Genomic DNA, 27,762 nt, shown 5'->3' with positions numbered 1-27,762 from the left:
ATGAATGCTAAGCAGCAGACAGTGCAACTAAGTGATGGTCAATTCATCCCTATACAGGGGTTTGGTACCTCTGCACCTGAAGAGGTAATGATAGCAGTTGGGGTTGAAGGTTAAAACAAATAGAGATATTGAGTAGGTGCAGACAATGAATTATGATATGATTCTTCATGGCTAATCTGGTTCTCTATTTTAGCAGTCTAGAGTTATTCCTTGTACAAGGAATTGCAGATGACATTCAGCATCAGGAACTGATCCAAGAGCCTAGCCCCAGATTATTGTGGACACTAGTTTTTCCTTCAATTTTTCTCCATCCAAATTAGGTAGAAAATATGCAATCAATCTAGCAAGAGCAATGCCTGATGTACACTGATACTGAGTATATTTTTAAAAAGTACTTCACCTGCTGTAAAAGTGTACTGCTTTTGTTCATGTGCTGAGTAGTTTTATAACAACTTGACTTAAGCTAAATTCATTTCAGAGGCAAGTATATCAATTAAGAAAATACCTCCATAAGATCAGTCTTGTTGATTCTTGGTCTCAGGGCAAAAGCCAGTTGTTTTCTGTTCAGAACTTATCCCCTGTGACCATGTGCTCCAGGATCTTGCCCACTTTCTTCTCTATTAGTTTTACTGTATCTGGTTTTATGTGGAGGTCCTTGATCCACTTGGACTTGAGCTTTGTACAAGGATCTATAAGAATGGATCGATTTGCATTCTTCTACATGCTGACCTCTAGTTGAACCAGCACCATTTGTTGAAAATGCTGCCTTTTTCCCACTGAATGGTTTTAGCTCCTTTGTCAAAGATCAAGTGACTATAGGTGTATGGGATCATTTCTGGGTCTTCAATTCTATTCCATTGATCTATCTGCCTATCTCTGAACCAATACTATGCAGTTTTTTAAATTACTATTGTTCTGTAATACAACTTAAGGTCAGGGATGGTAATTCCACCAGGTGTGCTTTTATTGTTCAGAATAGTTTTAGCTATCCTAGCTTTTTGTTATTGCAAATGAATTTGAGAATTGCTCTTTCTAACTCTAAGAAGAGTTGAGTTGTAATTTTGGTGGAGATTGCATTGAGTCTGTAGAATGCTTTCAGCAAGATCATCATTTTTACTATATTAACGCTGCCACTCCATGAGCATGGAAGATCTTTTTATCTTCTGAGATCTTCTTTGATTTCTTTCTTCTGATACTTGAAGTCCTTGTCATACACATCTTTCATTTGCTTGGTTAGAGCCACACCAAGGTATTTTATATTATTTATAACTATTGTGAAGGGTGCCATTTCCCTAATTTCTTTTTCAGCCAGTTTATTCTTTGAGTAGAGAAAGACTAATGATTCATTTGGGTTAATTTTGTATTCAGCCACTTTGCTGAGGTTGTTTATCAGGTTTAGGAGTTCTCTGATGAAATTTTTGGAGTCATTTAAGTATACTATCATATTGTTTGTAAATAGTGATATTTTGACTTCTTTCTTTCCAACTGGTATCACTTTGACCTCCTTTTGTTGTCTAATTGCTCTGTGTTGGACTTTGATTACTATATTAATTAGGTAGGAAGAAAGTGGAAAGCCTTGTCTCATCCCTGATTTTAGTGGAACTGTTTCAAATTTTTCTCTATTTAGTTTGATGTTGGCTACTGGTTTGGTGTATATTGCTTTTACTATGTTTAGGTATGGGCCTTGAATTCCAGATTTTTCCAAGTCTTTTACCATAAAGAGGTGTTGAATTTTGTCAAATGCTTTCTCAGTGTGTAGTGAGATGATCATTTTTTTTTTCTTTCTGGTATTTTAGTGGACTACATTAATAGATTTCCATATATTGAACCATCCCTGTATTCCTGGCATAAAGCATACTTGATCATGATGGATGATTGTTTTGATGTGTTTTTGAATTTGGTTTGTGAAAATTTTATTGAGTATTTTTGCATTGATATTCATAAGGGAGATTGATCTGAAGTTCTCTTTCTTTGTTGGGTCTTTGTGTAGTTTAGATATGAGCATAATCATGGCTTCAAAGAACAAATTGGGTGGTGTTCCTTCTGTTTCTATTTTTTCGAATAGTTTAAAGAGACTTGCTATTAGGTCTTTTTGGAAAGTCTGATAGAACTCTGCACTAAAACCATCTGGTCCTGGGCTTTTTTGGTGGGGAGACTTTTTATTACTGCTTCCATTTCTTTGGGGTTATGGGACTGTTTAGATGGTTTATCTGATCCTGACTTAACTTTGGTATCTGTTATTGCTCTAGACAATTGTCCATTTCCTCCATTTCCTTGCCAGTTTTGTTGAGTATAGGCTTTTGTAGTAGGATCTGATAATTTTTTTGAATTTTCTCAGTTTCTGTTGTTATGTTTCCTTTTTCATTTCTGATTTTGTTAATTTGTTTACTGTCTCTGTGCCCTCTAGTTAGTCTGGCTAAGGGTTTATCTATTATGTTGATTTTTCCAAAGAACCAGCTTCTGTTTTTGGTGATTCTTTGTATTGTTCTTTTTGTTTCTACATGGTTGATTTCAGCCCGGAGTTTGATTATTTCTTGCCATATACTCCTCTTAGCTGTATTTATTTCTTTTTGCTCTAGAGCTTTTAGGTGTGCTTCAAGCTGCTAGTTTATGCTCTCTCCAGTTTCGTTTCTTGGTACTTAGAGCTATGATGTTTCCTATTAGCACTACTTTCATTATGTCTCATAAGTTTTGGTATGTTATATCTTCATTTCCATTAAAGTCTTTAATTTCTTTCTTTATATCTTCCTTGGCCAAATTATCATTGAGTAGAGTGTTGTTCAGCTTTCATGTGTATGTGGGCTTTCTGATGTTTTTGTTGTTGTTGAAGATCAGATCAAGTCTGTGGTGATGTGCTAGGTTGCATGGGATTATTTCAATCTTCTTGTATCTGTTGAGGCCTGGTTTATGTCAAAATGTAAGGCTCTGTTTTGGAGAAGGTACCATGAAGTGCTGAGAAGAAGGTATATTCTTTTGTTTTAGGATGAGATGTTCTATAGATATCTGTTAAATTCATTTGGCTCATAACCTCTGTTAGTTTCACTGGTCTGTTTAGTTTCTGTTTCCATCATCTGTATATTGCTGAAAGTGGGGTGTTGAAGTTTTCCATGATTATTGTATGAAGTTCAATAAGTGTTTTGAGCTTTAGTAAAGTTTCTTTTATGAATGTGAATGCCCTTGCATTTGGAGCATATATACTCAGAAATGAGAGTTCATCTTGGTAGATTTTTCCTTTGATGAGTATGAAGTGTCCTTATCTTTTTTGATAACTTTTGGTTGAAAGTCAATTTTATTCAATATTAGAATGGCTACTCTAGCTTATTTCTTGGGACCATTTCTTTGGAAAATTTCTTTCCAGCCTTTTTTTCTGAGGTAGCATCTCTCTTTGTCACTGAGGTGCGTTTCCTGTATGCAGCAAAATGCTGGGTCCTGTTTATATATCCAATCTGTTAGTCTATTTTTTTTATTGGGAAATTGAGTCCATTTATGTTAAGAGATATTAAGGAATAGTGATTGTTGCTTCCTGCTATTTTTGTTGTTAGAGGTGGAATTATGTTTGTGTGGCTATCTTCATTGTGTTTGTTGAAAGAAGGTTACTTTCTTGGTTTTTCTAGGGTGTAGTTTCCCTCCTTCTGTTGGAGTTTTCCATCTATTATCCTTTGGATGACTAGATTTGTGGAAAGATGTTGTGTAAATTTGTTTTTGTCATGGAATATATTGGTTTCTCCATCTATGGTAAATTGAGATTTTTGCTGGGTATAGTAGCCTGGGCTGGTATTTGTGTTCTTTTATGTCTGTATGACATCTGCCCAGGATCTTCTGGCTTTTATAGTCTCTGGTGAGAAGTCTTGTGAAGTTCTGATAGGTCTGCCTTTATATGTTATGTGACCTTTTTCCCTTACTGCTTTTAATATTCTTTCTTTGTTTTGTGCATTTGGTGTTTTAACTATTATGTGACTGAAGAATTTCTTCTGGTTCAGTCAACTTGGCATTCTGTAGGCTTCTTGTATGTTCATGGGCATCTCTTTCTTTAGGTTAGAGAAGTTTTCTTATATAATTTTGTTGAAGATATTTTCTGGTCCTTAATGTTAGGAATCTTGTCTCTCTTGTACACCTATTATCCTTAAGTTTGGTCTTTTCATTGTATTATGGATTTCCTGGATGTCCTGGGTTAAGAACTTTTTGCATTTTAGATTTTTTGACTGCTATGTCAGTGTTTTCTATGGTATCTTCTGCCCCTGAGATTCTCTCTTCTATCTCTTATAGTCTGTTGGTGAGCTTACATCTATGACACCTGATCTCTTTCCTAGGTTTTCTATCTCCAAGGTTGTCTCCCTTTGTGATTTCTTTATTGTTTCTATTTCCTTTTCTAGATCCTGGATGGTTTTGTTCAATTAGTTCACCTGTTTGGTTGTGTTTTCCTGTAATTCTTTAAGTGATTTTTATGTTTCCTCTTTAAGAGCTTCTACCTATTTACCTGTATTCTCCTGTATTTTTAAAAAGGGAGTTATTTATGTCCTTCTTCAGATTTAAAATCACTTCTGAAAATGATGATAGAAGACTTTAAGAAGGACATAAAAAAGACACTCACTGTCTCTGACTGGAGCCTGTCCTACCTATGCTCCTGGTTGTGTCAGAACTCCTCAGAGACCAGCTGTCTTTGTAATCCTATGATTCTGGGATACTGTGATCCTGAGATCCTGGGTGAGTCTGAGATCCTGGGAGTTAAGCTTCCTCTGGGTGTTGTGGGACTGGGTGCTGAGCTAGCACCTCAGGCCTGCTCAGGGCACCAGCTCAGACCAGAAGAAACCAGCATCCCTGGTTCCTGGGCGTCCTAGTTACTCCTGGTGTTGGGGCAGATGTTGTGAACTCCTTGTCTATTATTCTGGGCTTGTTAGAGCACCTGGGATTTGAGCTTTCTCAGGTTGTTGTGGGACTAAGTCAGAGCTCAAGGTCTTGAATATACATTTTGCTGATAATTTTAAATTTCCTTATGCAGATAAAATGGCTGTGTAGGACTTTATATCATACCACTATCTCCTCAAGTTTCTTTTGACAAACAATTTTAGATAATCCCTAGGCATCTTCTAATTTCATAATGTTATCTTGTTAAGATACTGTTAACATCTTCTTATTTTATAACAGAAGGATGGAAGTTTTCCACAAACTGCCTGTGCAAAGAGTAGGTCTCATGTGTACATGTTTTCATCTAGGATACAATATGTCAGGGTGGTTGTATAATGAGTTATAAATAAACATCTTAGAAATAAAGACTGTAAAAATGTTTCTATTTAAACACTTGCATTTTTTTTGCAAATTCAATGTTAAGAGACTTTGATATAGTCTTTGCAACTTCCTTGGGTGAAGGCTCATAGCGGATTCTACAGTGTTTCTTCTTTATGTGGTATCATGTCCTTTTTTTCCTGTATGAACTCTATGGCTTCATATTTTTAACAAATACCAGTTTTGGAGGTTCAAGTTAGAGCTCCTAATGCCAGTGAGTAATTTGGAATTGGTTGGACTGAAGTGATTTCTGGGGAGCTTTACTCTTGTGACTCAGTGGGAAAGATCCAGAAAAACTTGGTTCAATTCTTTACTGCAAATGCACACCTTACTGAAGACATGAGGAAACTTGATGCTAAAGAAGATGTTTCTTTTGTTCTTGTGCCTTAAAAATTCTAAGTCATATCTATTTCTAAATGCTGCTTTTGGTTGCTTTTTTAGGTACCTAAGAGTAAAGCTGCAGAAGCCACCGAAATAGCTATAGATGCTGGTTTTCGCCATATTGATTCTGCTGCTATGTATCAAAATGAAAAGGAGATAGGACTAGCCATCCGAAGCAAGATAGCAGATGACACTGTGAAGAGGGAAGATATATTTTACACATCAAATGTATTGAGAATATGGTATGCAAGTGAATGGACCATGATGCATTGAAATAATCTTTGTATGATTACATCAGTGAATGTTGGTGAAGTAAATATAGAGAAAGTTGTAAGCTTCAGTTTACTCTTCTTTAAATTCATCAATGCACTGTAACTACTTTCTTATCTGAGTATGAGTTCACCAGTGTATGATTCACAATGGAGAAGAAAACTGCCTTTTCTGATTGTCTGTATAACTATAAAAATTTCTCATTGTTCTGAAACCTATTTTTCTCTTTCATCAATAAACTACAGTATTATAAGAAAGCACTTTCTATGCTAAACAAGATATAAGTAATTGTTCTTTCTATGGGTTACAATTCCCCTCCACTCCTCCAGTCCTTCCACCACCAGAGAGGGTTTGTGGGTAGGGAAGCATCCTCAGAGAGGCAAGTCAGGGAGAGTGCAGATGTAGGATGGGAGACTTGTGGAGGAGTAACCAGGATGTGGAATTTTATTTGAGATATAAACTATGGAATGATATATATATATATATATATATATATATATCATTTTCAATTTCCTCTTAATAAAAAGTGGCATATTAAACAGTGTCATCCCTAAGGTTATTTAACTTAGAGTTAGAAAACAATCGACATGGTCTAATATATATATATATATATATATATATATATATATATATATATATATATATGTGTGTGTGTGTGTGTGTGTGTGTGTGTGTGTGTGTGTGTAATTAATGTTTCTTATTCTATATCTAGAGAATAATTGGATGCTCAATACATATTCCATTCAGACATATAATGAGACATGAATTCTTACAATTTTTATTGACTAACCACATTAGACTCTTATTTTCTTAAGGAAAAGAATTTGTTTTTATAATTAGAACAAAAATACTAGAAAAAGTAAGAAATATATAAAGGTACATTCACAAGTCATTAGCAGTTATAGTCATCATTTATTATTATGTAATCTATATAATTGTGAATGTCTTATTTTTCTATGACTGCTACCATCACCACAGAACACAGCAGTATATTGTGCTATAATGTTGTCATAGTTTGAAGTCACTAGGCAATGGGAATAATTCAGCTCAATAAATATCTGATGGGACACCATTGTAAGCATGGTTCATTGCTAACCATAACTTGATTATGTAGCACGTAATGTGTGTTCTAGAATTATATTTTAGTGTTTCTTTCCTAAGTAGTTTATTTCTGTAAAATATAATTACATATGTTCTTCATTTTTAAAAGAAGTATATGTTCTTCATTCACATTAGTAAATAATGTAGGTATTGAAATTTTTAATACAAAAAGACATGATTTCAATATGAAAGATTAGACCGTGTCAATATTTTGATTGTTTTCTAACTCTAACTAAGTTAAATAACCTTAGGGATGACACTGTTTAATATGCCACTTTTTATTAAGAGGAAATTGAAAAATACAGACTGGAAATATCTACAACTTAGCTAATGAGCCTAAATAATAGTTTACAATCCTCCTAAATGCATGTTTTCTAACTAGTAAAATTGCTAATAATATAATTTATAGATTATCTTTCTTCCTCCATGTATGATTTTTAAAACTATTTATTTATTGTAAGTGTATTAGAGTCTTGACTGCATGGATATATTTGTACCATGAGTTAGCCTGCAGAGGTACTGCAGAGACAAGAATGAGGCATCAGATCCCCTATAACTAGAGTAAAAGAAGATTGTGAGCTACGATGTGGATGCTGGGAACCAAATCTAGGTTGTCTGCAAAAGGAGAAAGTGCTCTCTTGCTAACACTTCTCTCCAGCACTCCATGGGTTATTTTGAGTTTGCACATGTTTATTCAACTTCTCTTTATATAGACAGAGTATCATTGCTTTCTGTTCAGGTAAAGGTTAGAGAAGCTTGAAAGACCACATGGCAATTAATCATTTCATTATCAGTCATGTTACTAAAAAGACCTCAAAATTGACCCCAACTAACAATTCGGAGAGAACAAATGCAGGCTACAAAGTTTTAATACTGGTAACACAATCTGTCATTTTACCAGGATTTCAAATGGCTATTTAGACTTAGAAGAGCCCAAAGCAGTACGTTCTAGATAACAATTGCTTCCTTGCTGTTGCTTTTCTATAAATAGTTGACCCATAGTGTTCTTGGGCAGCTTTGGACACCCCCAAGACATTTAACAAGGAATATTTACATTAAAAACCATAGTTAAGGTGGAGGTCAGAGTAACTCCATATATGTTAACAAAACACAACACATCATAATACATATGCAAGAAGAGTTATACTGTATTAGAGGCTTAAAGCCTTTTATAAACTCAGTGGAAAACAAGTTTGAGGATAAATTATTATTACTTGAAGGAACTGGGGACTTGAGTAATTTTCTAGATTAACTCATTATGAATAAATATTGAATAGATATTTGTGGCTTGTTTAGAGGGAAAAAATTCAAGAAAAGGACAAATATTTTCTTTCATGGCTGTTAATGTCACAACAGTCTCTGTGTCAGGTAAAGTAACTGAGCAAACTCTAGAAATTCAATAATTCAATGTGAGATCTATTCTTCAACTTTTGTAGGTTTGGTCTACTTTTCATCGTCCAGACCTGGTACAGGTCTGCTTGGAACAGTCATTGAAGCAACTCCAGTTGGACTATGTGGACCTGTATCTCATTCATTTCCCAATGGCCATGAAGGTATGCAGTTTGGATCACCAAGAAAATTTCAGCTCGAATTTATAAATTTTCTGGTTGGTTGAATTTTATAAAGTTTAAAAATATAGTACAGTTAATTTTAGAAAGTATTCCAAATGTTTTATGCAAGGAGTTGATAAGATTATAAACTGAAGTGTCTAAGTCATTAATAGTTTTGCATTCTGAGTAGTCTTCAAAATGCCTCTGCTTTTCAATTCCTGTATTACTATAAAATTGCTAAGGTTTTTAAAAAAGTGTCTTTTATTTTATTTTATTTTATTTTATTTTATTTTATGTATGTGTTTTCTGTGCATGTATATCTTGTACTATGTTTGTATCTAGCAGACAATGAGTCCAGAAGATAATATTGACTCAACTTGGCTAAGAGTTGGCTAACAGGTATCAACTGCTTCATGGGTGCTAGAACTGAATCTATATCCTCTGGAAGAGTAGCAAGTGCTCTTAATTGTTGAGCAATCCAGCTCCATATTTCCTTAATTTTTATTTCAGCAGTTTCCATTGGTGACAAATTTAGCCTTGAGGTAGTTTGAAGTTCTAGTTCTTTGACATCTGTTGGATTCCCTGTATTTTACATCATCAAAGAATTTTTAAATATACCACTCTAGTGCTGGAGAGATGGCTCAGTGGTTAAGAACACTTGCTGGTCTTGCCAAGGACCTTGGCTCAGTTTCTGGCTCCCACTTCAGGCAGTTTATAAGTTCAGCTCCAAGGAACCTCACTTCCTACATCCTTTATCAGGACCTTCATAGTTGTCTCATACACACACATGCACACCACACACACACACACACACACACACACACACACGTGCGCCACACACATACTAAAGAAACAAACAGAAAGGAAATGACAAAACAAAACCCAACAACCCTGTCTTCTCATCTTTTGTTCATTTGTCAGGCCTTAATCACCCATAAGAATGAGGAAGACTGTTTACTGTGGGTCAATAGTGGAATTTATTGGTGGAAATCACTGCCACATTCTTGCCAAATTTCTAAGTGAAGGTGGCATTGAACAAGAACATAAGTCAAGCAAGATAGTCTAAGTACCCAGAAATAATTTCTTTATTAACACAAAATTATGTTAAAAAGAAAGACCTGTGGCCTTCAAGGACATTGTTTACAACTCTACATTCAGAACACAGGGCAAGTGTTACATGAAACATGGTCACTCAGCTGCTGGAATTTCTACTCACAGTCCTCTCTTTAGACCAGCTTTGTTATTGTGGGGAAATGCATTTGTTAAGAGGTAACTTGACATTTGTCTCTATTTCAGCCTGGAGAGACTTTGTTTCCAAGGGATGAGAATAGAAAATTCATATGTGATGCAGTGGATATCTGTGACACCTGGGAGGTGAGTGCTGGGGTAGAGAGCACAGCGGGAAGTGCAGTGAGGGAGGGAGCAGAGCATCAGAACCTGAGAGAGTGAGGTGTGCATGATGATGTAAAACCTAATGTTCTTTATAAGGGCTGGTTTACTGTAGATGTGGGGACCGTGTGTGACTGTGCTATAATATAAATGAAGGAGAGGTTTTCTTAAAATGGTGTTAAGGAGTCTAATTGACTAAGGATAGCTTAGGGTCCTCTTAATGATAGTATCATTTTTCTTACTGCTTTATTTTTCCTAAATAATAAAGTCAAGAGGTTTAATTTTTATTTCTTTACCATATTCTTCCTAACATTATGAGTTTTTCATTTCCTAATTTAATTATTTTTATATGCATTGGGGCTTGCCCTCATGCCTGTGTGGGGTACATCTGTGTAAAGGTGTTAGAGCCCATGAAACTGTAGTTACAGACAGTTGTAAGCCACCATGTGGGTGTTGGTGATTGAAACTGAGTCATCTGGAAGAGCAGCCAGTGGATTTGTGGCTGAGCCATCCCTTCAGCCGTCAGTTTTTCATTTATATTAGCTTATATTTTGGCATATTTTCCTCTCTAGGCCATGGAAAAATGCAAGGATGCAAGATTGGCCAAGTCCATTGGAGTGTCCAACTTTAACCGCAGGCAACTGGAGAGGATCCTGAACAAGCCTGGGCTCAAGCACAAGCCTGTGTGCAACCAGGTATGAATCCTCAGCCTCTCTTCTTTCTGCTTCACACCTTTTTTCCTCTGTTGCTGTTGGTAACAACTGGGGCAAAAATAATAACATTGGAAACTGAGCAAAGCTTTGAGATGATCCATTCCTTAGCATCTTTGACTTTCTCTGGTTTCTGCCATCAGAAGCACATTTATTGTGTCAATGTCTTGTCCCCAGAATTATTTTTAGCAACATTAAAGGAAATAGTAAATTTTCTTTATTGCAAACTCTGGCCTAAATCTCACATATACTTGGAATATGTTTCATGTCTAATTCTCATGTTGTATTTGAGAATCCATCAATGATTATGTCTAAGACAGTAAATTTCTGTAGCTTGAAAAACGTTTCATTTTTAAGTACTTTGTTGCCATTTCTTACCTGAGACACTCCTTGAAAAATAAAATTATTTCTGCAAAACAGAATAAACTTTAACAATTTTCATAATTGTTGTTTTTAGAAAGATATCTTTTGAAATGCTTACTTTTGATTGGGGAATATGAACACTCTTTGTGTTTACTTCTTATTTCTTCTATATCATTTCTTCCCTACAAATCCTCTAATATACCCATTTTTATCATTCAAAATCAGTATGTAAGCCTTTGTTTTGATTAATTGCTATTATACACACATATGTATGTGTGTTTGTACCTCAGTATATACCTATATATAAATTCATGTATATAGCCTGCTTGGTCTGATTTACTTATATGTATATGTTTAAGTACTGATCATATGTTATTGCATAACTGATTGGTATGTCCTTTATTGGACAAGAGTATTTCTCCTACTCTCATAATTTCTTAATTGTCTGTACTTCCCTTTGCATTTAGTAAGAAATCATTTATTGTTATTGTTTGCATGTACCTGGATAGATTTAACCTTTTCTTTTAATAATGAGATATACATACATGACACTATTGAGTTATCTACATAAAACTGTTTTTTGCTCTCACTTATGAAAGATTATCAATTTTTGTTTTCATTTTTTATTTAATAATCAAAATTCAGTAAGTCTATTCCTTGTCGGAAATCTGAAATCAGTCATGACTCACTGTGTCAAAAACAGGTATTTGTATCTATCAAGTAGGATGTAAAGCTCAGTCACCTCAGAAGTGTTACTTCTTCATCTATTCCCTTTAAAGTAAGTACTAATTTTAAATACGTGATTTTGGAGCAGTTAATTGGAGGGAAGTGTAAGAAAGTGACTATGCTCAAAATGTGTGATATACTTTGTTAAAAATGGATCTGAAATTTCTCAATATTCACAATGATTGTAAGCTAACCAAATTATTTAATTATGGATCTACCAAGATGGCTCTCATGGAAGAAGGAAAGAATTAATTCCACAAGCTCTTCTCACAACCACATGTTCAATATAACACTCCCACAAACATATACCACTCCACAAAATACATAAATAGATGTAAAATATCTTACTATAACGATGTTCATGTTTTCTTTTTTTTCCACTTTGCCCTCCTCCTTCTCTTGCTTCTTTACATTTTGTCTTTTCTCTTTTGTTTGATTTATGAGACCTAGTCTTTATTGGTAGCCCAAGTTCATCTGAAACTTGTTAAAGCCTAGAATAGCCTCAAGTTCATTGCAGTCTTCTTGCTTCATCATTGTAAAATGCTGGGTTATGGGCATGAATCACCACATCATTCACAAGAGTAATATATTCATTTCAAATTTCACTAACTCAGCTGTATAATAGTTTTAACATTGTTTTTACATTGGATGTAGAATTTTGTATAAAATGGCACGATTCCATTTCATCCCTCTACAGGTAGAATGCCATCTTTTTCTCAACCGGGAAAAATTTGGATTTCTGCAAGTCTAAAGACATTGCTCTGATTGCTTACAGTGCTCTGGGAAGTAACCATGACAAAGAATGGTAAAATGGACAATGAGAGTCAAACTTAAGGAAAACATTGTTGAATAAATATTTTTAATCTTATCATTTCTTATAGTTTATTCTGAGATGAACTAAAAGCATGGAGAAATTTCATTTGGGGGAGAATAAAAACCACAATATCTTTATAATGCCATGCACTGGAAACCCTGGCCTATATATCAAACTTTCTGTGTATTAAAAGTCTTCTAACAAACCAAAGAGTTAGGAAGAACAATTTAACATTTCTTCCTCTCTTAAAGGGCAGACAAGACCTTTCCTGTTCTTTTGGATGATCCAGTTCTTGGCTCCATGGCAACAAAGTACAAGCAAACTCCTGCCCTGATAGCCCTTCGCTACCAGCTGCAGCGTGGGGTTGTGGTCCTGGCCAAGAGTTTCTCGGAGAAGAGGATTAAAGAGAATATGCAGGTGATGAGTTGTTGTAGGTGTTAGTACACAGAATTGCCCCATGTACCCTGTCGATAGTCCTATAACCCCAGTGAGTCTTTTTACATTTCTTGTACATCTGTGCTTTAAGGACATCTCTAGGAACCTTAAATCCTGTTCCACAGAAAGACCACTATTTACAGTAAGATTTTATTTTAGCATTACATTGGAAACTTAACCTTAAGTGAGTGGCATGTTTTCTTCTTCATTTTCTGGAATGAGCCCTCTGAGACTAGGTAACTTTCAGTCTTTAAATTATATGTGGTATATTTTATATTTTCCTGTACACACTGAATATTCAATAAAATATTTCTGCTCCTTAATCATGTTGAAAACATTTTATGTCAACTCTTTTTTCACATCATGGTTCCTTTGAGAGTGATCATCTACTCATTGCAAATAGAGGATCAATTATTCCATTAATACCAGTAATGCTAAAATCATTCCACACCTATGTATTTGACCTTTATGAAAAACCACTAATGTAGCATACCAGTTTATGGTTAGATATTTGTGTGGGATGGTTTGATCTCAGTCAGGCTATTCTAATCTTGGTCAGGTTTCTTTTGTTGTACAGTGTAGTTACTCACACATTTGATGAGAGGTAAGGTGTCTGCTCCAGGATACAGACTCACTGAGCTTACTAGAGCTAGTCTTTCCTCGCTGTACTGTTATCATCCTACCAGCCATTGTACATTTCCCAAGTAGTTTCTGAATTCTATACAATGCTTTCACATGTAAGCTTATATCAGATACACCATTCCAGCTCATAATACAACTGAGACTCAAGACACGTGACTACTGTTCATCAACAACCTAACGTGGACAGTGCTATGTTCATTAATTACAGAGTGAATCCTGGAAGACACAATTAAGAGGAGATGCTCTCGTAGTCTATCTCTTTCATATTTTCATTCTGTAAGTTCACTGCTCTCAGATTCTGTTTTTGCTAAAATACCTCATTCCAAAATGTACCATTTTCCCATTTCTTTAAATTAAATATTATCATGAATAGTGGTTTCTTCTCTACATATTCAGATTTTTCATGGCTTCTTTCTTTTTTCTTTCTTTCTTTCTTTCTTTCTTTCTTTCTTTCTTTCTTTTTTTCTTTCTTTCTTTCTTTCTGTGGTTGATGAGTGTTAAGATCTCCTACATGAAACACACCCAAATTCTTCTCCATTATGGTAAAAAACTTGACCCTCTGTCCTTTCCAGGTTATTCTTAAGTTTGACAAGAATTACTGTTTATCATACTGACTAAAACACACAATTTAAAAATAGATAAAAATTATTATCAATTAGCCTATTTCTAAACTCATTTTAGTAATGAGTCTATCTTCCAGATGTCCTAACTCTCACTTTTACACAAATCTTTATAGGTTTTGGTTATTCTCTATGGATTAACCTGTTATATGAATTTTCAATCAATATGCTAGTTTCCTCTCAGGGGATTTAAGTATTTGTTTGACACAGTTGATATTTAATTAAATGTATTTATTATTGTGGGGACTGTGACTATTTGATAGTATTGAGAGGTTCAATCAATAATATAATAAAGTTTTTCTATTATTCAACTGGTTTTTCTGTATGAATTGCTAATTTCTATAAGTTTCACACCAAAGAATTTGTACTTCTTCTGTGCTCTCCTGTTGAGTTGGAGAAAACATATTTTTTATTGATAGCTTTCTGTTGTTTCCTTAGCTGCCAAATGTGCAAAAACAATAAAGTAATTTTGAAACAAAAGTCTGTTTTTAATATGATTAATATTAATATATTTTAACCATCTTTCTTCAGTGTTAGCACTTTAAAAACTTTTGGTTTCATGAGCTCTTTTGTTTCCACTTGTTAATAATAGGAGACCATCATGTTGATTAAGTTGACCACATTTTATAAAAGGCAATTTTCTTGAGGGCACTTCTTTGTTCTTTGAAGATTAGTTATTAATATTTATAGGAATCTTACTTTGAGTTGAATTAAAATGACATTTTTATATTCTGATTGCTCACGTTTTAGGCATAGAATAAAACTGTGTTGATCAGACTATTTACTTGGAGTCAGCCACCACTTCTTGCTTTTAAATAGTCCTTCCTGTTCATCTTCCACACAGATTCCTGAGCCTTGAAGGGAGAGGTTTAATGAAGGGGCTCTCAGATAGGTCTAAGTGTGCCTAAGTCTTTGACTGTCTGCACTTTGTACAATTCTGGGTCACCATATTATTTTGCATCAACTTCACGAAGCCTCTCTTATGATGGATGAATAATGCCTTGATCTATGGGTATAGGAATATATCATTAGGAGTTATTTTATTGCCATATTACAGCCACAAGACGACTGGCGTATATATAAATTCACAGAGACTGTCAAAGCATAAAAAAATCTGCTCAGGTTTGGGCAAGAAAAAAACAAACTTCAGAATTAAAATGGGGAAGTAGATGCACAGTCCCACCCCTAACCTATTAGAAGTTCTCTGCCACTTAAGCCTCCTGGGAAAGAGGATCAGTTTTCCCCGAAACATATCAACTTAATACCAGAGCAGGCTCAATGCCCAGGAATAATTGAACAACTCAAAACAAACTCTATATTTTTTCCTGAGATTTTGAATTGATTTTTTGCCTGATTAAATTTTAGTTTATTTTGTTCTTTTTATTTATTTATTTATTTATTTATTTATTTATTTATTTTAGAGAAGAAACTGGGTAGGTAGGAAGGTGGGAGAAATTTGAAAAACACTGAGGAAGGGGAAATGTGATAAAAAAATATTGTAAGAAAAAAATTTAAATTAAAATGAACAAAATTTTTTTTATCAATGCAACTACTGAATTATGTGAAACATTTAAATGACTGTGCTTAGTTTGTTTTGAACCTATGAAGAACATGATTAAGATCATGCATGGAATTATAGTGGGTTTGTTCCATCTTCAGCTTACTTGTTAAAACCTTTTTTTTTTTTTTTTTTTTTTCTCATTTCAACAGTCCTGCTTTATTGGGTGTGATGGCTACTTCTTGTTGTCAGCCGGACTACATCTGAAATTAACTAAACCCAAGTGGCTGGGTACACCTGTGAGGGATTTTTTTTCTTTCTTTCTTTTTTTTTTTTTTTATTAGATCTTTCATTTACACTTCAGATACCATCCCGTTTCCCCATTCCCCCCCCCTTAGAAAACCCCTATCCCATGCCCCCTTTTCCTTTTTGCATTTATACATTTTTTAAAGAAATGTTAATCATAGGCTTTATAAGTTTGGTATTGTTCAATCAGAGGTGTAACCCACTACCCAACCTAGATATATCAACTATCTTTGACTGGTGGAGATACATAAACATCTGCTTCCCTGTTTCCCCCCTCTATCTCTCTTTCATCACCTAGCTTCTCCTCTCCTTCTTCTTCTCCTCTTCTTACTCCTTTTCTTCCTCTCAGTACTCCTCCCACCTTAGCTCCTCCTATACATCACCCTTCCTGTTAAAAGGAAACTTTTCTCTCAAAATACAATTAGAGCATAATTATGCCTATTTGTACCAGTGAGGTACAAGATAGTCCTAATACCCAGTCCATCCTTTTGTTGACTAACCAGCACCTCTGTCATCTATCCTAATTAAAACACTTAGTTCTGAACCTGGCTTTTTCCTTGGCTTTAGGATGAATGTCAGCTGATGACCATACACTCAGATCTTTTCTCTCAAAGTAAATAGCTATAAGTTTTCAACCCCATCAGAAATCCAGAATGACTGAGTTGACTATAATTGTGGGAAGCACCAAGCATAGCTTCTAAAACTTAGCCAATTTATAGAGACCTCTGAACACCTGGACACTCGCTCTACTTCGAAACGTTGGAGCATCTGTTCTTCTGCCTTCTGGCCCAGGATCATCTGACAGACCTTAGTGCTGCAGAATTATTAAGGGCTGATTACTCTGTCTAGGCAGATATAATCAGTCGACTATTCTGCAAGTGTGTCCTTTTCTGGACAGTAATTTGTCTGTAGAAGGAAAGTGGCAATTCTTGCCTAGTGGCTGTCTCACCACAACTGGAGTAACTCCAAGGATGCTCAATTTCTTCTTAGAGTTTAACATAGGAAGCTGTCCGGAGCAGACAGGTCTCTAATGAAAATGAACATTAATACTGAAATGTTTGTCATGTCAATTCTAAGGATTTCTGATGTTTTGAAAACCAGCTATCCATGTAAGGTAATCTGGAGTGTTGCCTGTTAACTCCACTCAGCTATTTCTAAATAAAACATAGAGAACACCCTTATAATAAACTCCAAGTCATGAATTTGCTATAGTCCCTTAACTCACAGGCTGACCATCTCAAATCAGTTAAAAAAGTTAAAGAAGGACTGGGTCTAAGCTTTGTATTCCTAAGTGTGTTATACTGGTACAATGCCTATGAGAGTAACAATATTCATCTCACTCTTATATCACTAAAAAGCTCATGCCAATGAAAACCTTAAAATTTGTAAACAAAGTAAATTGGTGCCATTTAAGAATTTATATCTTCATCTTGATATTAATTATACAGATTTCTACTAATAGGTTATGGCTATGCAATAAACCCTAGCTAATCCTCTCTATTCCGACAAAACCACTACTTTTTCCTAGGGAGACAGCCCAACATTTACCACCTTAGTCCCCATGCCCAGGGAATAGGGGTGCTGACTCATCATTAGCTTCTTCAAGCTGATTATGGGCGTTGAGATATTAGAAGAGGGGTTGGGGGGAGTGCAAGTTGACAATCCTCTGATGCTGTGTCTTCGCTGCCTCCAGATAGAATTCACGGACCTCAGAGGTTTGAGCAGGTCTGCCCAGCTTGCTTGTTGAGTAGATACACCAAGGTTGATCATTCTGCAATATACAATTCTCAATACGAATTTTAGTATCAAGATAGGTTTTTTTTTTTTTTTTTTTTTTTTAAAGAGGGCTGACATTTTATTAAGAATGTTGGTTCTAACCGCTTTTCTATTTTTCCCCTTTTATTGGATATAATATTTACATTTCAAATTTTATCCCCTTACCATATTTCCCCCACCACCCAGGAACCCCTTATCCCATCCTCCCTCCTCCTGCCTCTATGAAGGTGTTTACCCACCTACCCCAGCCTCCCTCCCCACCCTCAGATTCCCCCCCCCTCAGTGCTCAGCCTTCAGGGTACCAATGATCTTGTCTCCCACCTATGCCCAACAGGGCCATCCTCCCCTACATATAAAGCTGGAGTCATGTGTCTCTCCCTATGTGCTCCTGGGCTGGTGGTTTAGACCCTGGGGAGCTCTGGCTGGTTGGTATTCTTGCTCTCCTCACAGGGCCACCAGCCCTTATGGTTCACGGTTCCTTCAATTTACTCTCTGACTCCTCCATTGGGAACTTTGATCATATTAATGGATAGCTGTGGGTACCTGTCTCTGGGTATGTCCGACTCTGAGAGACCTCTAAGGAGACAGCCTTATCAGGCTGCTGTCAGCTTTCCCATCCTGACATCCCTATCAGCGTCTATTTTTGATGACTGCCTATGGAATGAATACCCAGACACAATGGTCTCCCTACAACCCCCCCTTCAGATTCTGACCCACACTTTGTCTCCATATTTGCTCCCTTGGTTATTTAGTTACTCCTTCTAAGAAAGACCTAGGCATCCTCACTTGTTCTTTCTTCTTCATGAGCTTCATGTCGTCTGGTAGTTGAATCTTTGTTGTTTCAAACTTTTGGGCTAATCTCCGCTTATCAGTGAGTAAATACCATGTGTGTTCTTTTGTGATTGGGTTACCTCACTCAGGATGATATTTTCTAGATCCATCCATTTACCTAAGAATTTCTCGAATTCATTATTTTTAATAGCTGAGTAATATTCCATTGTATAAATGTACCACATTTTTTGTATCCATTCCTCTGTTGAAGGGCATCTGGGTTCTTTCCAGCTTCTGGCTATTATAAATAGGGCTGCTATGAACATAGTGGAGCATATGTCTTTGTTATTTGTTGAGGCATTTTCTGGGTATATACCCAGGAGTGGTATAGCTGGGTCCTCAGGTAGTGCTATGTCCAATTTTCTGAGGAACCGCCAGACTGACTTCCAAAGTGGTTGTACCAGCTTGCAACCCCACCAACAATGCAGGAGTGATCCTCTTTCTTCACATCCTCGCCAACATCTACCATCACCTGAGTTTTTGATCTTAGCCATTCTGACTGGTGTGAGGTGGTATCTCAGTGTTGTTTTGATTTGCATTTCCCTGATGACTAAGGATGTTGAGCATTTCTTAAGGTGCTTCTCGGCCATTCGAGTTTCCTCAGTTGAGAATTCTTTGTTTAGCTCTGTACCCCATTTTTTAATGGGGTTATTTTGTTGTTTGGCATCTAATTTCTTGAGTTCTTTGTAAATATTAGATATTAGCCCCCTATCAGATGTAGGATTGGTAATGATCTTTTCCCAATCTGTTGGTTGCCGTTTTGTCTTGTTGACAGTGTCCTTTGCCTTACAGAAGCTTTGCAATTTGATGAGGTCCCATTTGTCGATTCTTGATCTTAGAGCATAAGCCATTGGTGTTCTGTTCAGGAACTTTTCCCCTGTGCCTAGGTATTCGAGGGTCTTCCCCAACTTCTCTTCTAATATTTTCAGTGTACCTGGCTTTATGTGAAGGTCCTTTATCCACTTGGAGTTGAGCTTTGTGCAAGGGGATAAGAATGGATTAATTTGGATTCTTCTACATGTTGACCTCCAGTTGAGCCAGCACCACTTGTTGAAAATGCTGTCCTTTTTCCACTGGATGAATTTAGCTCCCTTGTCAAATATCAAGTGACCATAGGTATGCGGGTTCATTTCTGGGTCTTCAATTCTGTTCTATTGATCGTCCTTTCTGTCTCTGTACCAATACCAAGCAGTTTTTATCACTACTGCTCTGTAGTACAGTTTGAGGTCCGGAATGGTGATTCCCCCAGAGGTTCTTTTATTGTTGAGAATAGTTCTCGCTATCCTAGGTTTTTTGTTATTCCAAATGAATTTGTAAATTGCTCTTTCTATCTCTATGAAGAATTGATTTGGAATTTTGATGGGTATTGCATTGAATCTATAGATTGCTTTTGGCAGGATAGCCATTTTTACTAAGTTAATCCTGCCAATCCAGGAGCATGGGAGATCTTTCCATCTTCTGAGATGTTCTTCAATTTCTTTCTTGAGAGACTTGAAGTTCTTGTCATACAGATCTTTCACTTGCTTTGTTAGATTCACTCCAAGATAATTTATTTTATTCGTGGCTATTGTGAAGGGTGTCATTTCCCTGATTTCTTTCTCTGCCTGTTTATCCTTTGAGTAGAGGAAGGCTACTGATTTGTTTGAGTTGATTTTATGTCCAGCCACATTGCTAAAGTTGTTTATCAGGTTTAGGAGATCTCTGGTGGAAGTTTTAGGTTCACTTAAGTATACTATCATATCATCTGCAAATAGTGAAATTTTGACTTCTTCCTTTCCTATCTGTATACCTTTGACTTCCTTTTGTTGTCTAATTGCTCTAGCTAAGACTTCCAGTACTATATTGAATAGGTAAGGTGAGAGTGGGCAGCCTTGCCTAGTCCCTGATCTTAGTGGGATTGCTTCAAGTTTCTCTCCATTTAGTTTGATGTTGGCTACTGGCTTGCTGTATATTGCTTTTACTATGTTTAGATATGGGCCTTGAATTCCTGATCTTTCCAAGACTTTTAACATGAAGGGATGTTGAATTTTGTCAAATGCTTTCTCAGCATCTAGTGATATGACCATGTGGTTTTTCTCTTTGAGTTTATTTATGTAGTGGATTACATTGATGGATTTCCGAATATTGAACCATCCCTGCATTCCTGGGATAAAGCCTACTTGATCTTGATGGATAATTGTTTTGATGTGTTGTTGGATTCGGTTTGCGAGAATTTTATTGAGTATTTTTGCATCAATATTCATAAGAGAGATTGGTCTGTAGTTCTCTTTCTTTGTTGGGTCTTTCTGTGGTTTAGGTATGAGTGTAATGGTAGCTTCATAGAATGAATTGGGTAGTGTTCCTTCTGTTTCTATTCGATGGAATAACTTGAAGAGGATTGGTATTAGGTCTTCCTTGAAGGTCTGAAAGAATTCTGCACTGAAACCATCTGGCCCCGGACATTTTTTGGTGGGAAGATTTTTAATGACTGTGTCTATTTCTTTAGGCGTTATGGGACTGTTTAGGTGGTTTATCTGCTCCTCGTTTAACTTTGGTACCTGGTATCTATCTAGAAAATTGTCCATTTCCTCCAGATTTTCCAATTTTGTTGAGTATAGGCCTTTGTAGTAGGATCTGATAATTTTTTTAATTTCCTCTGTTTCTGTTGTTATGTCTCCCTTTTCAGTTCTGATTTTATTAATTTGAATGCTGTCTCTGCGCCCTTTGGTTAGTCTGGCTAAGGGTTTTCTATCTTGTTGATTTTCTCAAAGAACCAGCTCCTGGTTTTGTTGATATTTTGTATAGTTCTTTTTGTTTCGACTTGGTTGATTTCAGCCCTGAGTTTGACTATTTCCTGCCGTCTACTCCTCTTGGGTATACTAGCTTCTTTTTGTTCTAATGCTTTCAGGTTTGCTGTCAAGTTGTTGATGTATGCTCTTTCCACTTTCTTTTTGTGAGCACTTAGAGCTATGATTTTTCCTCTTAGTACTGCTTTCAATGAGTCCCACATGTTTTGATATGATGTGTCCTCATTTTCATTTAAATCTAAAAAGTCTTTAATTTCTTTCTTAATTTCTTCCTTGGCCAAGTTATCATTGAGTAGAGCATTGTTCAGTTGCCAAGTGTATGTCGGTTTTCTGATGTTTTTGTCCATGTCAAAGACAAGTCTTAATCCATGGTGGTCTGATAAGGTGCTGGGGATTATTTCAGTCTTTTTGTATCTGTTGAGGCCTGTTTTGTGACCAATTATATGGTCTATTTTCGAGAAGGTACCATGAGGTGCTGAGAAGAAGGTGTATTCTTTTGTTTTAGGATGAAATGTTCTATAGATGTCAGTTAAGTCCAATTGGTTCATAACTTCTGTTAGTTTCATTGTGTCTCGATTTAGTTTCTGTTTCCATGATCTGTCCATAGCTGAGAGTGGGGTGTTGAAATCTCCCACTATTATTGTGTAGGGTGCAATGTATGCTTTAAGTTTTAGTAATGTGTCTTTTATGTATGTGGGTGCCCTTACATTTGGGGCATAGATGTTGAGAATTGCAAGTTCCTCTTGGTACATTTTTCCTTTCATGAATATGAAGTGTCCTTCTTTATCTTTTTTGATTACTTCTGGTTGAAAACTGATTTTATTTGATATTAGAATCGCTACTCCAGCTTGTTTCTTGGGACCATTTGCTTGGTAGATTGTTTTCCAACCTTTTACTCTGAGGTAGTGTCTGTCCTTTCCACAGAGGTGCGTTTCCTGAATGCAGCAAAATGTTGGGTCCTGTTTACGTATCCAGTCTGATAGTCTATGTCTTTTTACTGGAGAATTGAGTCCATTGATATTAAGAGATATTAAGGAAAAATGAGTGTTGTTTCCTGTTATTTTTGTTATTGGCAATGGAGATATGTTTGTGTAGCTACCTTCTTTTACGGTTTTTGGAGGATTACTTTCCTGCTTTTTCCAGGTTGTAGTTTCCCTCCTTGTGATGGAGTTTTCCACCAATTATCCTTTGAAGTGCTGGGTTTGTGTTGAGATACTGTGTAAATTTGGATTTGTCATGGAATATTTTGGTTTCTCCATCAATAATGATTGAGAGTTTTGCTGGGTATAGTAGTCTGGGCTGACATTTATGTTCTTTTAGGGTCTGTATGATATCAGTCCAGGATCTTCTGGCTTTTATGGTCTCTGGTGAAAAGTCTGGTGTAATTCTTATAGGTCTGCCTTTATATGTTACTTTGCCTTTTTCCCTTACTGCTTTTAGTATTTTTTCTTTGTTTTGTACATTTGATGTTTTGACTATTATGTGGCGGGAAGTATTTCTTTTCTGGTCTAAACTATTTGGAGTTCTGTAGGCTTCTTGTATATTTATGGACATCTCTTTCTTTAGGTGAGGGAAGTTTTCCTCTATAATTTTGTTGAGAATATTTACTGGTCCTTTAAGTTGGGAGTCTTCCCCCTCATCTATTCCTATTATCCTTAGGTTTGGCCTTCTCATTGTGTCTTGGATTTCTTGTATATTTTGGGTTAGTAGCTTTTTGTATTTTGCATTTTCTTTGACAGTTGTGTCAATGTTTTCCATGGTATCTTCTGCACATGAGATTCTCTCTTCCATCTCTTGTATTCTGTTGGTAATACTTGTATCTATGACTCCTGATCGTTTTTTTAAGTTTTCTATCTCCAGGGTGTTCTCCCTTTGTGATTTCTTTATTGTTTCTACTTCCGTTTTTAGATCCTGCATGGTTTTGTTTAATTCCTTCTCCCGTTTGGTTGCATTTTCTTGTAATTCCTTAAGGGATTTTTGTGTTTCCTCTCTAAGGGTTTCTATCTGTTCTTTGAGAGTGTTATTTATGTCTTTCTTAAAGTCCTCTATCATCATCATGAGAAGTGATTTTAATTCTGAATCCTGCCTTTCTGGTGTGATGGGGTGTTCAGGGCTTGCTATGATGGGGGAACTGGGTTCTGATGATGCCATGTAACTTTGGTTTCTGTTGCTTACGTTCTTGCGCCTGCCTTTTGCCATCTGGTTAATTCTAGTGTTACCTGTACTTCTGTCTCTGATTGAAGCCTGTCTTTCCAGTTGTCTCGCTTTTGTTTGGTCTTCTAGGAGTCCAGATGTCTTTGTGATTTTTTTCCAGCTGCCCTGATTACAGTGGTATCTCTAGGATGCCTCAGGATATGGTGCCTCCAAGGTAGCAGTCCAGCTAGATGTCAGCTGTTCTGGGTGCAGTGTCTCCTCTTGGATATCTCAGGGTATGTTGTCTGACACTCTGAGTTCAGTTGTTCCTCTGTGGCTCTGGGTTGAGCGGACCTTCCAGTATGTTTCAGGTGGAATCCGGGGTCCACACAACTGCAGACCTGGTAGAGGTCTGGTCTGGGGCTCAGACCCTGCAGGCCTCAGGCCGGAGGGGGGTCGAGCAGCAGAAGGAGTGTGCTAGCACCGGCTATGGGTTCTATGGATCCCCCAGAATGTGTCTGGGGGACTCCTGGGTGCACTCACCCACAGGCCTCAGACTGCAGGAGGGGCGAGCGGCGGAAGGGGCGTGCTAGCGCTGGCTATGGGTTCTATGGATCCCCCAGAATGTGTCTGGGGGGCTCCTAGGTGCACTCACTCTCAGGCCTCAGACTGCAGGAGGGGCGAGCGGCGGAAGGGGCGTGCTAGCGCTGGCTATGGGTCTATGGATCCCCCAGAATGTGTCTGGGGGGCTCCTGGGTGCACTTACCCGCAGGCTTCAGACTGCAGGAGGGGCGAGCGGCGGAAGGGGCGTGCTAGCGCTGGCTATGGGTCTATGGATCCCCCAGAATGTGTCTGGGGGGCTCCTGGGTGCACTTACCCGCAGGCCTCAGACTGCAGGAGGGCTTGTTAAAACCTTTGTGTATGAGAAAACTTTGTGTATTAATTCAGGAATTAAGTTTCAGAGTTTCCTTCCTTCCTTCCTTCCTTCCTTCCTTCCTTCCTTCCTTCCTTCTTTCCTTCCTTCCTTCCTTTTTACCTTCCTTCCTTCCTTCCTTCCTTCCTTCTTTCCTTCCTTCCTTTCTTTCTTTATCTCTCTCTCCCCTTTCTTTTTTATTTTATTTATTATTTTCATTTTATTTATATTTCAAAAGTTGTCCCCATTCCTGCCACCCTCCACAAGTCTCCCACTCCCTTTCCCAGCCTGCTCACCTCTAAGAGGCTGCTCCCCCACCCATCCACCCACTCCTACCTCGCCTCTCTAGCATTCCTGTTCTCTGGGGCATCAATTCTCCACAAAAACAGCCCATCTCCTCCCATTGATGCCAGATAAGGCAGTCCTCTGCTACATATGTAGCAGGAGCCACGGACCTGCTCATGTATACTCTTTGGTAGGTGGATTAGTCCCTAAGAGCTCCCAGGGGTCCAGGTTAGTTGATACTGTTGTTCTCCTCTGAGGTTACAATCCCTTTCAGCTTCTTTAGTCCTTCCTCTAACTCTTCCATTGGGGTCTGTGGGCTCAGTCCAATGGCTCATTTTATCTGCAACTTTCTCAGTCAGATGCTAGCTGAGCCTCTCAGAGGACAGGCATTCCAGGATCCTGTCAGCAAATTCTTCTTGGCATCAGCAATAGTGTCTGGGTTTGGTGTCTATAGATGGGATAGATTCCAAGGTGGGGCAGTCTCTGGATGCTCTTTCCTTCAGTCTGTACTCCCCCTTTTGTCCCTGCATTGCCCTTAGACAGGAAAAATCCTAGGCTCAAATATTGTGAAGTGGGTGGTGGCCCCACTTCTCTAGTTGGGGCCATGTCTATCTACTGGAGGTGGTCTCTTCCAGTTCAAGCTCCCACCTGTTAGGCATTTCAGCTAACGTTATCTCCATTGGGTTCTGGTAAGCTTTAACATCCCTGGTGTTTGGAACATTCTAGTGGTTACCCTTGCTCAGTTCCCCACTCAAAACTGCTGCATATTTTTCTATTCATTCTCCTGGCCCTCTAGGCTTTGCTCCTCTCTTGTCCCTACCACATACTCCCTTTTTACTTTTCCTTGCACCACCCTTCTCTGACCCATATCTCTCCTTCCCTCTGCATCCCATGATTATTTTGTTCCCCCTTCTAAATTGGACTGAAGCATCCACACTTTAGCCTTCCTTCTTGTTAAGCTTCATGTGATTTGTGAGTTGTATCATCATTATTCTGAACTTTTTAGCTAATATCCACTTAGCAGTGGGCACATACCATGTATGTCCTCTTGGGTCTGGGTTACCTCAGTCAGCATATTTTTCTAGTTCCATCTATTTGTCTGAAAAAGTCATAATGTCCTCATATTTAATAGCTGAGTAGTATTCATTATGTAAATTTATCAGAGTTTCCTGTAACCATTCTTCAGTTGAAGGACATCTGGGTTGATTCCACTTCTAGCTATTATAAATAAGGCTGTTCTGAAGAAAATAGATCACATGTCCTTGCAATATGGTGGAGCATATTTTGAATATATGCCCAAAAGTGGTATAGCTGAGTCTTCAGGTAGAACTATTTCTATTTTTTTCCTTAGAAAATTCCAGATTGCTTTCCAGAGTGGTTGTGCCAGTTTGCAAATCCACCAGTAATGGAGGAGTGTTCCTCTTTCTCTACATCCTCTCCAGCATGTGCTGTTTTCTGAGTTTTTTAATTTAGCCATTCTGATTGCTGTGAGGTCAAAACAATCTCATGGTTGTTTTGATTTGCATTTACTTTATGACTAAGGATGTTGAACATTTCTTTAGGTTCTTTTCAGCTATTCAGAGACTTGAATTTCTTGTTGTACAGCTCTTTCACTCGCTTGGTTAGAGCTACACCATGATATTTTATATTTTTTGTGACTACTGTGAAGGGTGTTGTTTCCCTAAATCTCTCTGTTGAGAATTCTGGTTAACTCTGTCACCTTTTTAAAATCTTGGTTATTTGGTTTTCTGGAGACTAACTTTTTGTATTCTTTGTATATTTTGGATATTAGCCCTCTATCAGATGCAGGGTTAGTAAAGATTTTTTTCTCAGTCTGTATGTCACCATTTTGTCCTATTGACAGTTTTCTTTGACTTACAAAAGAGGCTCCATTTGTCAATTGATCTTAGAGCCTTAGCTATTAGTATTCTGTTCAGGAAAATTTCCCCTGTACAAATGTGTTTAAAGCTATTTTCCACTTTCTCTTTTATTAGATTAAGTGTATCTGGTTTTATGTGCAGGTCCTTCATCCACTTGGACTGGAGCTTTGCAAAATGAAATAAGTATGGATCAGTTTGGATTCTTCTACAGGCAGACCTCGAGTTAGACCAGCACCATTTGTTGAAGATGCTTTCTTTTTTTCACTGTATGGTTTTTGTCTTCTTTGTCAAAGATCAAGTGTTCACAAATGTGTGGGTTTAATTCTGGATCATCAATTCTATTCCACTGATTGACATGTTTGTCTCTGTACCAATACAGAGTAATTTTTTATCACTATTGCTCTATAAAAGAGCTTGGCGTCAGGAATGGTGATTTCCCTAGAAGCTCATTTATTATTGAGAATTGTTTTAGTGTTCTAGGTTAATTGTTACTCCATATGACCTTGATAGTTGCTTTCTATCTCTGAGAAGAACTTAGTTAGAATTTTGATGGGGATTGCATTGAATCTATAAGTTTCTTTCAGTAAGATGAACAGTTTAACTATGTTAGTCCTACTGATCAATAACTATGTAAGATCTTTCTTTCTTCTGAGGTCTTCCTCGATTTCTGTCTTCAGAGACTTGAATTTCTTGTTTTACAGCTTTTTCACTCACTTGGTTAGAGCTACACTATGATATTTTATACTTTTTGTGACTACTGTGAAGGGTGTTGTTTCCCTAATTTCTTTCTCAGCCTGTTTATCCTCTTTATAAAGGAAGGCTACTTTCATTTATAGTATTCATCACTTAAATTCTTTAATGAATATGTGTTTACTTTCTTGAATATATTAAACAGTTTATTTGCACCTTTTAGTGTGGTACATTTGTAATAGACAAACTGGCAAATATGAAGTCTAAATATAATAATCAAGTTCCTTTTGTATGAGAGGTTTTTGAATTTCAGTTGACTTCAGAGGACATGAAAGTCATTGATAGCTTGAATAAAAATGTCCGGTACATGAATGTTTCTG

The 27,762-nt window shown here is 37.0% G+C and overlaps 1 protein-coding gene across 1 annotated transcript; it reads left to right on the top strand.

The window, feature by feature from the left end:
* LOC117713699 (estradiol 17 beta-dehydrogenase 5-like) lies at nt 1-27,762 on the top strand. Its single transcript, XM_076939393.1, has 7 exons — nt 1-84; nt 5,725-5,892; nt 8,472-8,588; nt 9,882-9,959; nt 10,547-10,669; nt 12,839-13,004; nt 27,681-27,762. Exons 1-6 carry the CDS (start codon nt 1-3, stop codon nt 12,869-12,871), a joined length of 603 nt encoding a protein of 200 aa, XP_076795508.1. The 3' UTR covers nt 12,872-13,004; nt 27,681-27,762.

Source organism: Arvicanthis niloticus, chromosome 8 (genome assembly GCF_011762505.2).
Source record: "Arvicanthis niloticus isolate mArvNil1 chromosome 8, mArvNil1.pat.X, whole genome shotgun sequence".
NCBI classification, from domain to species: Eukaryota; Metazoa; Chordata; class Mammalia; order Rodentia; family Muridae; genus Arvicanthis; species Arvicanthis niloticus.
The sequence above is the reverse complement of the archived record's forward strand: the minus strand, read 5'-3'. Positions and strand labels throughout refer to the sequence as shown.

What these genes read in the sequence shown, in the direction of transcription:
- LOC117713699 (XM_076939393.1), top strand. Translation starts at nt 1, where the DNA reads ATGAATGCTAAGCAGCAGACAGTGCAACTAAGTGATGGTCAATTCATC. An exon ending in ATATATTTTACACATCAAAT is followed by an intron (nt 5,893 to 8,471) that starts GTATTGAGAATA and finishes CAACTTTTGTAG; the next exon opens with GTTTGGTCTACTTTTCATCG. An exon ending in ATTTCCCAATGGCCATGAAG is followed by an intron (nt 8,589 to 9,881) that starts GTATGCAGTTTG and finishes TCTCTATTTCAG; the next exon opens with CCTGGAGAGACTTTGTTTCC.